The 15,117-nt window shown below is 35.0% G+C and overlaps 1 protein-coding gene across 5 annotated transcripts in view; it reads right to left on the bottom strand.

Moving 5' to 3' along the window:
- Positions 1-15,117, bottom strand: part of CENPK (centromere protein K) — a 332,401-nt gene that overhangs the window by 305,991 nt on the left and 11,293 nt on the right. For all 5 annotated transcript variants that reach the window (XR_004349429.1, XM_032629021.1, XM_032629022.1 and 2 more), the window contains 3 exons: positions 13,591-13,647; positions 10,124-10,196; positions 5,120-5,166 (listed from right to left, as the gene is read on the bottom strand). Coding sequence is in view for 4 of the 5 variants with exons in the window: in XM_032629021.1 (XP_032484912.1) it covers positions 5,120-5,166; positions 10,124-10,196; positions 13,591-13,647 (177 nt within the window). In the remaining variant the exon portion in view is untranslated. The remainder of the gene's footprint in view (positions 1-5,119; positions 5,167-10,123; positions 10,197-13,590; positions 13,648-15,117) is intronic.

The raw sequence follows: 15,117 nt of genomic DNA, 5'->3' as shown, positions 1-15,117 counted from the left end.
CTGTCTTTCCATTTGGAGGCATTTCACAAATGTCAATGATCATAGGCTGGCCATTCAACATTTTCTTTTCTTTTTTTTTTTTTGTAAGTCCAAAACCATTTATTTTTATTTTTTTAAAGTTCATTTCTTTTTTTACATCTTTATTGGAGTATAATTGCTTTACAATGGTGTGTTAGTTTCTGCTTTATAACAAAGTGAATCAGTTATACATATACATATGTTCCCATATCTCTTCCCTCTTGCGTCTCCCTCCCTCCCACCGTCCCTATCCCACCCCTCCAGGTGGTCACAAAGCACCGAGCTGATCTCCCTGTGCTATGCGGCTGCTTCCCACTAGCTATCTATTTTACGTTTGGTAGTGTATATACGTCCATGCCACTCTCTCGCTTTGTCACAGCTTACCCTTCCCCCTCCCCATATCCTCAAGTCCATTCTCTAGTAGGTCTGTGTCTTTATTCTTGTCTTACCCCTAGGTTCTTCATGACATTTTTTTTTCTTCTTAAATTCCATATATATGTGTTAGCATACAGTTTTTGTCTTTCTCTTTCTGACTTAGTTCAGAAAAGACAGCCTCTTCAATAAGTGGTGCTGGGAAAACTGGACAGGTACATGTAAAAGTATGAGATTAGATCACTCCCTAACACCATACACAAAAATAAGCTCAAAATGGATTAAAGACCTAAATGTAAGGTCAGAAAGTATCAAACTCTTAGAGGAGAACATAGGCAGAACACTCTGTGACATAAATCACAGCAAGATCCTTTTTGACCCACCTCCTAGAGAAATGGAAATAAAAACAAAAATAAACAAATGGGACCTAATGAAACTTCAAAGCTTTTGCACAGCAAAGAAACTATAAACAAGACCAAAAGACAACCCTCAGAATGGGAGAAAATATTTGCAAATGAAGCAACTGACAAAGGATTAATCTCCAAAATTTATAAGCAGCTCATGCAGCTCAATAACAAACAAGCAAACAACCCAATCCAAAAATGGGCAGAAGACCTAAATAGACATTTCTCCAAAGAAGATATACAGACTGCCAACAAACACATGAAAGAATGCTCAACATCATTAATCATTAGAGAAATGCAAATCAAAACTACAATGAGATATCATCTCACACCAGTCAGAACGGCCATCATCAAAAAATCTAGAAACAATAAATGCTGGAGAGGGTGTGGAGAAAAGGGAACACTCTTGCACTGCTGGTGGGAATGTGAATTGGTACAGCCACTGTGGAGAACAGTATGGAGGTTCCTTAAAAAACTACAAATAGAACTAACCATATGACCCAGCAATCCCACTACTGGGCATATACCCTGAGAAAACCATAATTCAAAAAGAGTCATGTACCAAAATGTTCATTGCAGCTCTATTTACAATAGCCCGGAGATGGAAACAACCTAAGTGTCCATCATCGGATGAATGGATAAGGAAGATGTAGCACATATATACAATGGAATATTACTCAGCCATAAAAAGATTTGTAATGAGGTGGATGGAACTAGAGTCTGTCAACATTTTCTTTTAATTGAAGTATAGATTACATATAATACCGTATGTTACAGGTGTAAAATACAGTGATTCACAATTTTTAAAGATTATATTCTATTTATAATTATTATAAAATATCGGCTACATTCCCTATGTTGTACAATATATCGTTATAGCTTCCCCCCCACTGCCCCCCACCGCATCGCACTGCATGCAGGATCCTAGTTCCCCAATCAGGGATCGAACCTACGTCCCTCTGCAGTGGAAGTGCACAGTCTTAACCACAGGACTGCCAGGGAAGTCCCCTTATAGCTTATTTTATACATAACAGTTTGTACCTCATAATCCCCTACCCCTATATTGCCCTTCCCCTTTCCCTCTCCCCACTGATAACTGCTAGTTTGTTGACTATATCTCTGAGTCTGTTTCTTTTTTGTTATATTCACTAGTTTTTTGTATTTTTTATTTAGTTTTATTTTTTAAAGGTTATACTTCATTTATAGTTATTATAAAATATTGACTATATTCCCTCTGTTGTATAATATAACATTGTAGATTATTTTATACTTAATAGTTTGTATCTCTTAATTCCCTACCCCTATATTGCCCCTCTCCGCTGCCCTCTCCCCACTGGTAACCACTAGTTTGTTCTCTTTATCTGTGAGTCTGCTTTTTTGTGATATTCGCTAGTTTGCTGTACTTTTTTAGATTCCACATATAAGTGATATCATACAGTATTTGTCTTTCTCGGCCTGACTTCTTTCACTTAGCATAATGCTCTTCAAGTCCATCCATGAGGCTGTAAACAGCAAAACTGCATTTTTTTATGCTTCAGTAGTATTCCATTACATATATACACCACATCTTCTTTATCCATTCATCTGTTGACGGACACTTAGGTTGCTTCCATATCTTGGCAACTGTAAATAATGCTGCTATGAACAATGAGGTGCATGTATCTTTTTGAATTAGTGTGTTTTTTTTTTTTTTGGATATATACCCAGCAGAGGGACTGATGGGTAATATGGCAGTTCTATTTTTAGTTTTTGGAGAAAACTCCATACTGTTTTCCACAGAGGCTGCACCAATTTACATTCTCAACAGTGTATGAGGGTTCCCTTTTCTCCGCAACCTCACCAACACTTGTTATTTGTGTTCTTTTTGACAACAGTTATTTTGACAGGTGTGAGGTGTTACCTCACTGTGGTTTTGACTTGGATTTCCCTGATGATTAGCGATACTGAGAATCTTTTCATGTACCTATTGGTCATCTGAATGTCCCCTTTGGAAAAATGTCTATTCAGGACTACTGCCCAGTTTTTAACTGGATTGTTTTTTTGTTTTGTTTTGTTTTGTGGGGCCACACCACATGGCATGCAGGATCTTAGTTGCTTAACCAGAGATTGAACGCATGCCCCCTGCAGTGGAAGCATGGAGTCTTAACCACTGGACTGCCAGGGAAGTCCCAGCTTGTTTGTTTTTTTGATGTTGAGCTGCAAGTCATTTATATATGTTGGATATTAACCCCTTATCAGTCATAGCATTTGCAAATGTTTTCTCCCATTCAGTATGTTGTCTTTTCATTTTGTTGATGGCTCCTTCACTGTGCAAAAGATTTTAAGTTTAATAAGGTCCCATATTTTTGTTTTACTTCCTTTGTTTGAGGAGACAAATCTAAAAACATATTGCTGATTTATGTCAGAGTGCTCTGCCTAAGTTTTCTCCTAGGGAATTTATGGTTTCTGGTCTTACACTTATGTCTTTAATCCATCTTTAGTTTTTGCATATGGTGTTAACGAATGTTCTAATTTCCTTCTTTTACATGTAGCTGTCCAGTTTTCCCAGCATCACTTATTGAAGAGACTGTCTTTTCTCCATTGTAAATTCTTGCCTCCTTTGTTGTAGATTAATTGACCATAAGTGTGTGGGTTTATTTCTGGGCTCTCTATTCTGTTCTATTGAGCTATGTGTCTGTTTTTGTGCCAGGACCAAACTGTTTTGATTACTGTAGCTTTGCTGCATAGTCTGAAGTCAGGGAGCATGATTCCTCCAGCTCCATTCTTTTTCAAGATTGTTTTGGCTATTGGGGATCTTTTGTGTTTCCATACAAATTTTAAGATTTTTTTGTTCTAGTTCTGTGAAAAATGCCATTGGTATTTTGATAGGGATTGCACTGAATCTGTAGATTGCCTTGGGAAATTATGGTCATTTTAACAATATTAATTCTTCCAATCTAAGAACATGGTACATCTCTTAATCTGTTTGTGTCACCTTCAATTACTTTCATCAGTGTCTAACAATTTTCTGATTACAGGTCTTTTACCTCCTTAAGTGGCTTTATTCCTAGGTTACCTTATTCTTTTTGATGCAATTGTAAATGGAACTGTTTCCTTAATTTCTCTTTCTGATAGTTCATTGTTATTGTATAGAAATGCAACATATTTCTGTATATTAATTTTGTATCCTAAAACTTAACCAAATTCATTGATGAGTGCTAGTAGTTTTCTGGTAGTATCTTTAGGATTTTCTATGTATAGGATCATGTCATCTGCAAACAGTGACAGTTTTAGCTCTTCCTTTCTAATTTGGATTCCTTCTATTTCTTTTTCTTGTCTGATGGCTGTGGCTAGGACCTCCAACACTATGTTGAATAAAAGTTGGTATTCTCATTTAAAGCTCAAAAACAAACTTTGTTTATAAATGGCTTTTTGATGGATGGCCATCCTGCTTTTCACTGGGATCCCCCATATATTAATACTTACAGACCTTTTTTCTCAGGCCATTTAGATTTTCCAGAGATTATTTTAGCTCCAGTCTGAAGCTACTTTTATACCATGCTGTAGGACCCCTGGAGATAGATCAAGGGAAGAAGCTGGTACTTCACCACACAGTATAAAAATGTTAACTTGAACTTTGACTTTTGACCTCACACCACCCCTACTAAAGACCCAACTTGGTGTTCTGAGTCCAAAGCCTCAATAGTTTAGTGTCTCCACTCCATATACCTCCAGTTTTTAGGTGTGTGGGTAAAAGTTAGTCTCTTGATTGCAAAAGAGAGAGGGAGAAGGTCTAGTAGTCTGCTCTTACTTTAAAAAAACTCCTTGTTTTTAGCTCCACACTTGAACCCTGAATTTTGAAGTACCAGGTTCCTTCAAATTCAAAGCCTTTCTCTTCAGTTCTGTAAGGCAGATAATCTCTCTTGTTATCATTACTTCTGTCTCTTCGAATACAGATACTTATCTATTTCCATGCTCTACAACCTTGTTTAAAATTCTTCTTTGCCTCTATCTTCTCTCCTATACTTTGATCTAATAAACTGACACTTTAAAAAAATCTTTATTGACATTTATGTTAAGTTTTGGGGACAGATATACATGTATGATCATTTAGCTATGTTTAACCTTTTCACTTTGATTATGAAGAGTTTGATCAACTAAAAATTAAGTACAAGAGTAAGGTTTACATATTTAAGTCAAAATTCAAATCATCTAAAATATCCTGTTCAATAAAACATAATTAATACAATTTTAAAGTGGTTTCATCTCACTCGTTATGGCATGAGCTTATCCAAAACACTTCTAGTTATAAGTTATTTTGGATTACTATAAATTCAGTAACTTACCTCTTCTTTTCCTAATGTTACCAGAACTTCTTCATTCAGTGGAATCACTACAGGAACAAAACAAACCAAAATTATACATATGCTTAGTTAAGTCTCAAAAATCAAGAATTTGATTTTGTGGTTTCTGAGATACCCCTTTCCCTTTCCATTTATATATTACAGAACTTTTTATGAGATGTGTACAGTTTTTATGATATTTTTTAATTTAACATCTTATATAGCCAACTTATATATCATTTTAGACAAATGTGATATTTATGCCTTTTGTTTTCATTGCCTTTTTCTCTTCTCATCTTATTTTCCTAATCCATCAAAAACAAAATTAATAATCTACAGTGTGTTCCTTAAATATTTCTGTGGTTACATGATTCTATGCATACATATATACATATTCGTACATATTTGTACATATACATGCAAGTGTTATTAATTTTCTTATTACTGGTTTTACAAGAATGAGATAATATCATACATATTTTTCTTATTTTCACACAAAAAAACCCCCATGGAAATCCTGTATATTCATCTGGTGTAAGTCTAATTCATAATTTTAAATCACTGTATAATATTCTGCAGGGTAAATACACCAAATGTGTTCAGGGATTTCACTACTGATTGAGCATTGACTTTGTGTCTAGTTTTTAGCCTCAAAAAACAATGACACAGGAAACATTCTTTTATTTAAGTCTTTATATATTGGTGCTCTCATTCCTGTGGGATAGATTCTCAGAAAGTGAATTTCATAGAAGGAAATGTGTATTTTGAATTTTAAAACAGGATGCTAGATTCTTTTAATTTTTCTAGAAGCAATGAACAAGAAACAGCAAAAGATACTATAAACTCTTCTAAAATTTTTGCCAGTCTAAAGAGTATAAACTAATATTCCTTAATTAATTTACATAGCAAAATCAAATCCCTTATACTTAGAAAAGTTCAACTCATACTAAGAAAAGTTTATCTTTCCTAATGAAGTGCTATTTAAATTTCTCAAATGATATGCTACTGAAACTTTCTAAGCTATTTGCCATTCTAGAGGGTTTTCTAATAGAAAAGAGCTATGTACTTCATAGGCCCTGTATTAGAACTAATTATAGGTAGCCCTAGGATGGCTATACAATGAAAAGGATTCTAAAAACATAAAGTTCAAAAATCTCCTTCTTGGAGAGTGTGGCCAAAAGTAGCACTTCAATGCTAAAACAATCATTTCAACAGATACAATATGACAGGATCTAAGAATATAAAGATTTTAATAATCTTTCCAGTGTGGCAGTGTACAGGATTCACAACCTTAAGCAAGGTGGGTATTTGACCAACAGGTCAGTGTGTTCAGTGCTGGCAGTACAAGGTTTGTACGTAAAAGATTATGAAAATAAGAAAAATAAAAATTTTAAATTCCCTGACATATAGCATCAAAAAGAATAAAATACTCAAGAACAAATTTAATTTAAGAAGCAAAGAACTTATATGCTGAAAACTACAAAATGTTGCTGAAAGAAATTAAAGACACACCAATGAAAAGAAAAAAACATCCTGTGTTCAAGGACTTTTAAAACTTAATGTTATTAAGATGTCAATAACACCCAAAGCAATCTACAGATTCAATGTAATCTCTATCAAAATCCCAATGATGTTTTTGTAGAAATATAAAAATCCATCCTAAAATTCACATGGAATCTCAAGGGACTCCAAATAGCCAAAACAATCTTGAAAAAGAACAAATTTGGAGGTCTCACACTTCCTCATTTCAAAACTTACTACAAAGCTACAATAATCAAAACAGTGTGCTACTGGCATAGAGACAGAGATATAGACCAACAGAATAGAGAGCCCAGAAATAAAAATCCCCACTGTGGGGACTTCCCTGGTGGTCCAGTAGTAAAGAATCTACCTTACAGTGCAGGGGATGCAGGTTCGAGCCCTGGTCCAGGAAGATCCCACATGTTGCGGGGCAACTAAGCCAGCACGCCACAACTACTGAACTAGAGCGCCCCAACGAGAGGGCCCACGTGCCTCAAACTACAGAGCCCACATGCTCTGGAGCCCATGCGCCACAACTACAGAGCCCATGTGCCCTGGAGCCCGCACACCACAACTAGAGAGAGAAAACCCATAGGCCACAACTAGAGAGAAGCCCGTGCACCACAACAAAGACCCGACACAGACAAAAAAATAAATTAAATAAATAAATATTTTAAAAAATCCTCACTGTATGATCAATTGATTTTTTTTGAATTTTTGAATTTATTTTTTTATACAGTAGGTTCTTATTAGTTATCCATTTTATACATATTAGTGTATATATGTCAATCCCAATCTCCCAACTCATCACACTCCCACCCCGCCTCCCCCCCACACCATCAATTGATTTTTGACAATGGTGTCAGGACAGTTCAATGGGGGAGAGAACAGTTTTCTCAACAAATGGTGCTGGGAAAACTAGATAATACACATGCAAAAGAATGAAGCTGGACTTTCAACTTTTCATTAAGTTTGAAAATTTCTAAAATTAATAAAAAAAATTCTTGATCAAGAGGTAAAAAGTCTATTTTAATAAAACTAGTGGATTGATGATAAAGGCCTAAAGTAAATCTGTGGCAGTAGAGTTCAATATTTAAAGACCAGCTGTATGTGAAATGGGAAAATCTAGAAGAATCTAAAAGGACTCTTAAATTTGTAGCTGATCAAATAGATTCCATTCATTGTGTCAGGGAATGGCAATCAGTTCATGAATCTGAGGCATCTGTAGAATAATTTGGAAAAGAAGTCTAGAAGGTAGAAAGATATATAAGTGTGATATTACAGAGAAGTCTGGTTTGGATATACAGACTTGAAAGTTGTTGTGGAAATTGTGTGTCCTCTCCCTATCCCCCCACCCTCTCCTACCCCACCCAAAATCAGATTTTGACGCCCTAATCTCCAGTACCTCAAAATGTGACTATATTGGGGCTGGATCTTTAAAGAGGTAATTAAGTTAAAACAAGGTCATCGGGATGGGCCTTACTCCATTATGAATGGCATTCTTATACAAAGAGATTAGAACACAGACAGGTAACCGTGTGAAGACCCAGAAAGATGATAATCTATTAGGCAAGGAGAGAGGCCTCAGAAGAAACCAACCCTGCCAACACCTTGATCTTGGACTTCTAGCCTCCAGAATTGTGAAGGAAAAAAAAATCTTCTGTTGTTTAAGCAACTCAGTCATGCTACTTTGTTATGGCAGCACTAGCAAACTAATATAGAAGTCATTAATACAGATATAATCCATAAAAACAGGAGCAGAAAATATAATGTTGAAATAGCATATAGACTAAGAAGCAAAAATCGCTGAACACAGTCAACTGGAGAACACCAACATTTTAATAGCAGAGTATGAGCAGTCTCTGAGATGCCCAATATAATGCTAGAGGAGGCAATAAGATAAACAGTTGAATGCAAATTAAAATAAAAATTGTATACACATACCTATCTGATGTGCTGAAATTAAAAAAACTACAAGGTGAGGACTTCGCTGGTGGTGCAGTGGTTAAGAATCCGCCTGCCAATGCAGGGGACACGGGTTCGAGCTCTGGTCCAGGAAGATCCCACATGCCGCAGAGCAACTAAGCCCGTGCACCACAACTACTGAGCCTGCATGCTGCAACTACTGAAGCCTGTGCACCTAGAGCCTGAGCTCGGCAAAAAGAGAAGCCACCGCAATGAAAAGCCAGCACACTGCAACGAAGAGTAGCCCCCGCTCACTGCAACTAGAGAAAGCCCACACGTAGCAACAAAGACCCAATGCAGCCAAAAAAAAAAAAAAAAAAAAGACTACTAGGTGGTAGTGAAGACACAAAACAGTGGTGGACATTGGCATGAATATAGCAGTTTAAAACAAGAATGCAGATAAAATTGGGAAGAGAATGAGGAGAAAAGAATCCCAATAACTGGGATAGAGAATGGAGAGTAAACTAAGAAGGGATGGGGGGGACCTAAAAGAAACAGGACAGTGGGGCAGGAGAAAGCAGAAGGGAGACGTAAATGAAAAAAGAGGGTACAATCCATATATAAGACCAAATACAGACATACATACCACATAAAGGAATGTAGGCTTTAATAATAGAAAAATATCTCCTAGTTGGGTATTATAACTACAGATTTTTAAGGCTTTTTTTTTTTTTTTAATTTATTTGGCTGCACCGGGTATTAGTTGTGGCACGCAGGATCTTCATAGCAGGATGCAGGATCTTTAGATGAGGCATTCAGGATCTTTAGTTGCAGCATGCGGGATCTAGTTCCCTGACTAGAGATTGAACCTGGGACCCCTGCACTGGGAGTGTGGCATCTTAACTACTGGACCAGCAGGGAAGTCCCTTTTAAGCCATTTTCTATTGCTCAACCAAAGGCAAAAATATAGTTGGCCTCAGTTGGACAAGTCAAAAGGCAACATAAAATCTATGTGGCCCTTATGTAAGTAAGTATCTACAATAATTTCTCTCTTCCACTAAGTAAGTTTCATTCATTAAGAAACAATTTACAGTTTCTACTGAGCATATAAAACAGTGTCTCCGCCTGCTGATGCAGGGGACACGGGTTCATGCCCCAGTCTGGGAAGATCTCACATGCTGCGGAGCGGCTGGGCCCGTGAGCCATGGCCACTGAGCCTGCGCGTCCGGAGCCTGTGCTCCGCAACGGGAGAGGCCACAGCAGTGAGGGGCCCGCATACCACAAAAAAAAAAAAAAAAAAAAAAAAAAAAAAGGTGTCTATGAGGATACAATGATGGCTGTAATAAAATCTCCATAATCAAGATTACTATATTCTAATGTCAGGCAGATATGTTCATCTATAATAATAATGAAGTATGAAATAATGTGTATAAAAAAAGAATAACGTGACTTCCTAATAGCAATGGAAATTATTAGGCAATTTCAAGAGGGTAAATGGACGTTGAATTCTTCTTGTGAACATTAAATTAATTCACCATTAATTTGTTTACAAAAATATAAGCCTAAAAATAAGAATCTTACTTTCAGGAGTTTCTTTCTGCCATTGACTGAGTTCAGCAGTCAAACATTTCACTTGAATAATTAATAATGACAGCTATTTAAAAAAAAAGAACAAGAGAATAAAACAAAGTCATTTCTTGTGGAATATTCATATTTATTCATAGATGAAAGTGTAGACAGTCTTAATACTTTAACACAAGTTCCTAACATAAATGGTTAACACGATAGCAATCAAAACTATAAAAAATTATCACTCCTAACAGAATTTTCCTTTAAATGGCTTATAAGTTGCCATTACACCAGCAATACAGTATTAAAAATGATCAATTCTAACTTTACCATTCAACCTAAAAAAACCTAAGTACATTAAGTTTATTCCCTAAATTAATATTCTTTTAAAAAAAGAATGTTATTTCTTACCAACATTTTTTAAACAAATTTGCTTTAAATATGCTTTTTTTTCCTTTCTATGTACTTTCAGAAAAATTGCAAGTATGTTTAGCTGAGCAGTTAAAAATAAGTTTAAATATCAATACATATATAAAGACAATTATAAAATGAGACTGGTTCCACAAATCACGTATAAAAACCAGTTTTACTACACAATAGTTTGTAAACTGTGTACCCCTTTAGCCAAAAATAAATTAGGATAAATGTTTCTAATATTACGTGATTCCAATCATTGTAAATTTGATAATTATAAATCTGTGTGATAAATCTGTTGCCTGATTAGACCATAAAATTAAAACTTATGCATGCTTAAATTTCAGAACATTTTTTATCTCCTCTATATAATTTTTATACATAGACAAACAGATCAAAAATTCACATTTCAAAAATGCAATAGGTATTCCTGTAATATTTATACTAAAAGGACACCAAGTACTCTTTTTTAACAAATTTTTATGATGCAGAGTGGGGAGCTCAAAGACCCTGCTCTGGATCATAACACTGGCTGTTGAACAGTCAGAGAAAAAAACCCTAGTCTCTTTGAAAGATTTATATAATTATATAAAAATGCATTTACAGGTATTAAAATTTTTACCAAAAAAGAGTTTAACATTATTTTCTTAGAGATAATTAAATAAGAATGTAAAAAAGTTTTTTGTGAACTATACAGTGATTTATAAATGTTAATTATTATTATTACTAGAAAAGGATAACAAATACTTTAAAAGTACTATTTAAACTAGGCAAAACTATCATAATGATAAGGTATCTATATCACTTTTCCTGAACATATTAGATTGAAATATATAAAATTACTGATACTTATTTTTGAACCTATTAAAAAACTGTAATTTAACCTCATACTATACTGATGAAACTCAGCTCTTACCTTCTAAAGCCCAGCTAAGGCAAACACCCAAATTATTTCTGATACTGATATAAAATTAAACCCTTTCTGAAAAAAAAATAACAGTAGTATTTCTAAAGTGATTTAAACACACATATTTGAGAAATCCTGCCATTTTCTCATTTAAATATCTAACTTCTTGCTTTGGAAAATGGATTGAGTTTTAATATTGAAGTTTTGAAGTTAACAGATATATCAAAAAGAGTTAACAAAGCAAGCCTGAAATTATGCTTAAAGGCCTGCTTGGAAGGTTGGCCCTTGGCTGGCATCTGGCTTCAGAAGGTTCCCACCAACCTAACTCACAAGAGTGGCTCTCTGTGCCTAAAGTGTGAGAAAATACAATTTATGCTAAACACCTGCTTTCCTCCTGAGAGTCTGGTATTTTGATAACTGCTAGGCAAGGGGTGCCTATGGGACTATCCCCCACAAAAAACTCTGGGCTCTGAGTCTCTAATAAGGTTCCCTGGTAGACAACATTTCACACTCATTGTCACAACTCATTGGGGTAATTAAGCATGTCTTGTGTGACTCCACTGGGAAAGGCTCCTGAAAGCTTGTGCCTGGTTTCCTCTGAACTTCAACCCATGCTTCTTTTCCCTTTGCTGATTTTACTCTGTATCATTTCAGTGCAATAAATCCCGGCCATGAGTATGACTATGAGTACTGTGAGTGTTCCTACAGAATCATCAAACCTGGGAGGAATATTAGGGATCTCTAACAAAATTGGAAAAGACATTTTGTGGATTCTTTAGATAATGCTATTATTGACTATCTCAGGATACTGATTATTTACAACTACATAAGCACTTCCCTCAAAACCAAGTGTTTGGCTTACTACCTGAAAATCATTCAGGAAACTTACAGACTTCATCCCTAGTGACTCTGATTCAGTAGGTCTCAATTTCTACAACATAAGAACCACATTTCCCAAGGAAACCAGATAATTATTTATTTATTGTACAATATTTTTCCAAATAAAATATTCAGTTTTACCCTGTATAAAATAACACTATTTATTTATTGATGGATAAAAAGCTTTTTACAAAAGATGGCTTAATTTTTTTATCACCAATTTTTAAAGATCTGGTGTAATAGGCACTTCCAAAAGTGACAAATTAGTTTTTTCCTCTTTCTCTCTCATTCTCATTTATTACTGAGTATTATTATGCTCACAGGTTTTTATGTTTTCACATCATTATAATCAATTGAAGCCATTATTTCTTTTAATGCTCACATGATACTAAATTTGGACAGCCAAGCGCCTTCAATTGGTTCCAATGTCTTTTGACATGCTCCCACTAGTTTTGGAGAACTTTCATTGGAATTATTTGTATATTTAAATCTGTTCTTAGAATTTTTATCACTAAAACATTTTTAACTTTTTATATGGTCAAATGCATCTAAGTTTTCTTTTACCATGTCTAAATTTCTATTATCAGCTGAGACATTTTCCCCTGGTCTCTAACTAGATTGCACAAATAGTCTCCAGCTTTTCTTGTAAGATTTTCATAGCAATTCATCCAGAATTTATGTTTATATAATGAAAGATAGAAGTCCAATTTTATTTTCTCCCAGATGGATATACAGTTGTATCACTATCATTTATTAACTAATTCATCCCTTTCCCAAAGATTGGAACTATCATCTTTGTCATATTTTAAATTCTTAAACTGTTGCACTGAACCACTGGTTTATCTCTAAACCAATTCCATAGGTCTTTGCATTTTGAAATGAATATTTTAATCCTTTTATTAAGCTTAGGGTAAAATCAGTTAAGATTCCACACAGACAGTAAAATAACTGTGGCTACTGCACCTAACACAAAGTACGACAGTCTTTGTTCTAATTTTTAACATGGTATCATAATAGCAGTCAATGAGTAATTCACTCGAAGTTGAATGTATGTGTAGTTGTTAAAAGATAAATGATAAAGAATTTATTTATAACAGATTATTCAAAAAGTTTTTAAAATACTCCTCTTAAATCAGAAAGAATAGAAAATTTTCCAAATCATTAAGCATAAAGGTATTAACAAAGCTATTATACTTGGCATAAATATAGATGACACACTTCTTATATAAAACAATAAATTCCACTTACCTACTTTTCAGAAGAACAAAAAGAATCATACCTGAGCATTTGAATCAGTGAGTGTCTCAGTTCCAACAAGCGATAATTTGTTCTGACACTTGATTTAAAAAGTAAAGAAAAACAAGTCACACACTATACACCACAAACAATTCCTTTTCCTTGTCCTTTTATACCAATGTAATATTCCTCTAAAACAATATACAAATATCTGATACATGAGAAGAGTTTGTTTAAATTCTTTACTTCCTAAGCAAGAGGATCAGGAAGGCAGCCAAATAGGACCCAAAGTGAACAGATCAAAAGTAAAAGTGGGGCTTCCCTGGTGGCGCAGTGGTTGGGAGTCCGCCTGCTGATGCAGGGGACACAGGTTCATGCCCCGGTCCAGGAGGATCCCATGTGCCACGGAGCGGCTGGGCCCGTGAGCCATGGCCGCTGAGCCTGCACGTCCGGAGCCTGTGCTCCACAACGGGAGAGGCCACAACAGTGAGAGGCCCGCGTACCGCAAAAAAAAGAAAAAAAAGTAAAAGTGGATGCTTAACTCAACACAGAATGAAAAGATGAGCATAAGAAAAACAAAAACAAAAATTAATAGCTAGCGTGAATTAGAAACGAGATAACGGAAAAATGGGAAATAAAAGAACAAGCGGGAAAACATTACAGAAAGATAACAAAAGAGGTAAGAAGATAGTTAAGATCATAAGAAAATAAAGCCATCAGGAGACATTGTTACTATGCCATTAAAAAAAAATCCATAATTGTTAATAGTGATTATATCTGAGTAAAAATATGGGCAATTAAAATTTTATTTGTGCTTATTTCTAGGTGCAGTATTTTTCCACCAAAAAAAATTTCAGTTTTTTTAATTCAAATTTCTATATTGAAAAAATTTCCAAAGCAATACAAATTATCTTGAAAATACAGTAATGACACAGAGTACCAAGGATATATGTTTAAAAAAAATTTTTTTTAAAGAAAAAAACCCCACTAACCTGCCTTGATCTGAAACCTTACTGGGAAGAATAGGATGTAAAAAAATGTCTGTGGCCTATATTATACATTACACTATTTTAAGTAAAACAAATTTTTACCAGCATATTATAGTGCACCAGAAGTGATTCTACCCCAGTAACTCAGAAAATGTACAAACACTTCAAACACAACGTTTTCTAAATTAATTCATATTTTCACTCAAACTCCGTAAGTATGTGTTCTCCCCCTTTATATTCTCTATCTTGGGAAATAACCTCACCAACCACTCAATAGCCCAAACCAGGAACCTGAAACTATCTGTAATTCCCCCTCCCCATTTCACAACAATTAACCTCCAGGTCCTTTTGGTCCAAACTTCTTAGCATCTCTTGAATCCATTTTTCTATTTGCAATGACAAGACTTAGGCTTCAGTACTTCTTACAGGACTACTACTAGAGACGCCTAAATATTCTTTCTTTGTATAGTCTCACTCTTCTGCATTCCATCTTCTTCAAAACCACCAGTTATTTTCTCAATCAAGATATCTCATCAGGTCACTTCATGTCTATAATCCTTTAATCATTCCCCATAATATAC

This window comes from Phocoena sinus, chromosome 3 (genome assembly GCF_008692025.1).
Source record: "Phocoena sinus isolate mPhoSin1 chromosome 3, mPhoSin1.pri, whole genome shotgun sequence".
NCBI classification, from domain to species: Eukaryota; Metazoa; Chordata; class Mammalia; order Artiodactyla; family Phocoenidae; genus Phocoena; species Phocoena sinus.
Note: the sequence above shows the minus strand (reverse complement) of the source record. Positions and strands in the feature narration are given on the sequence as shown.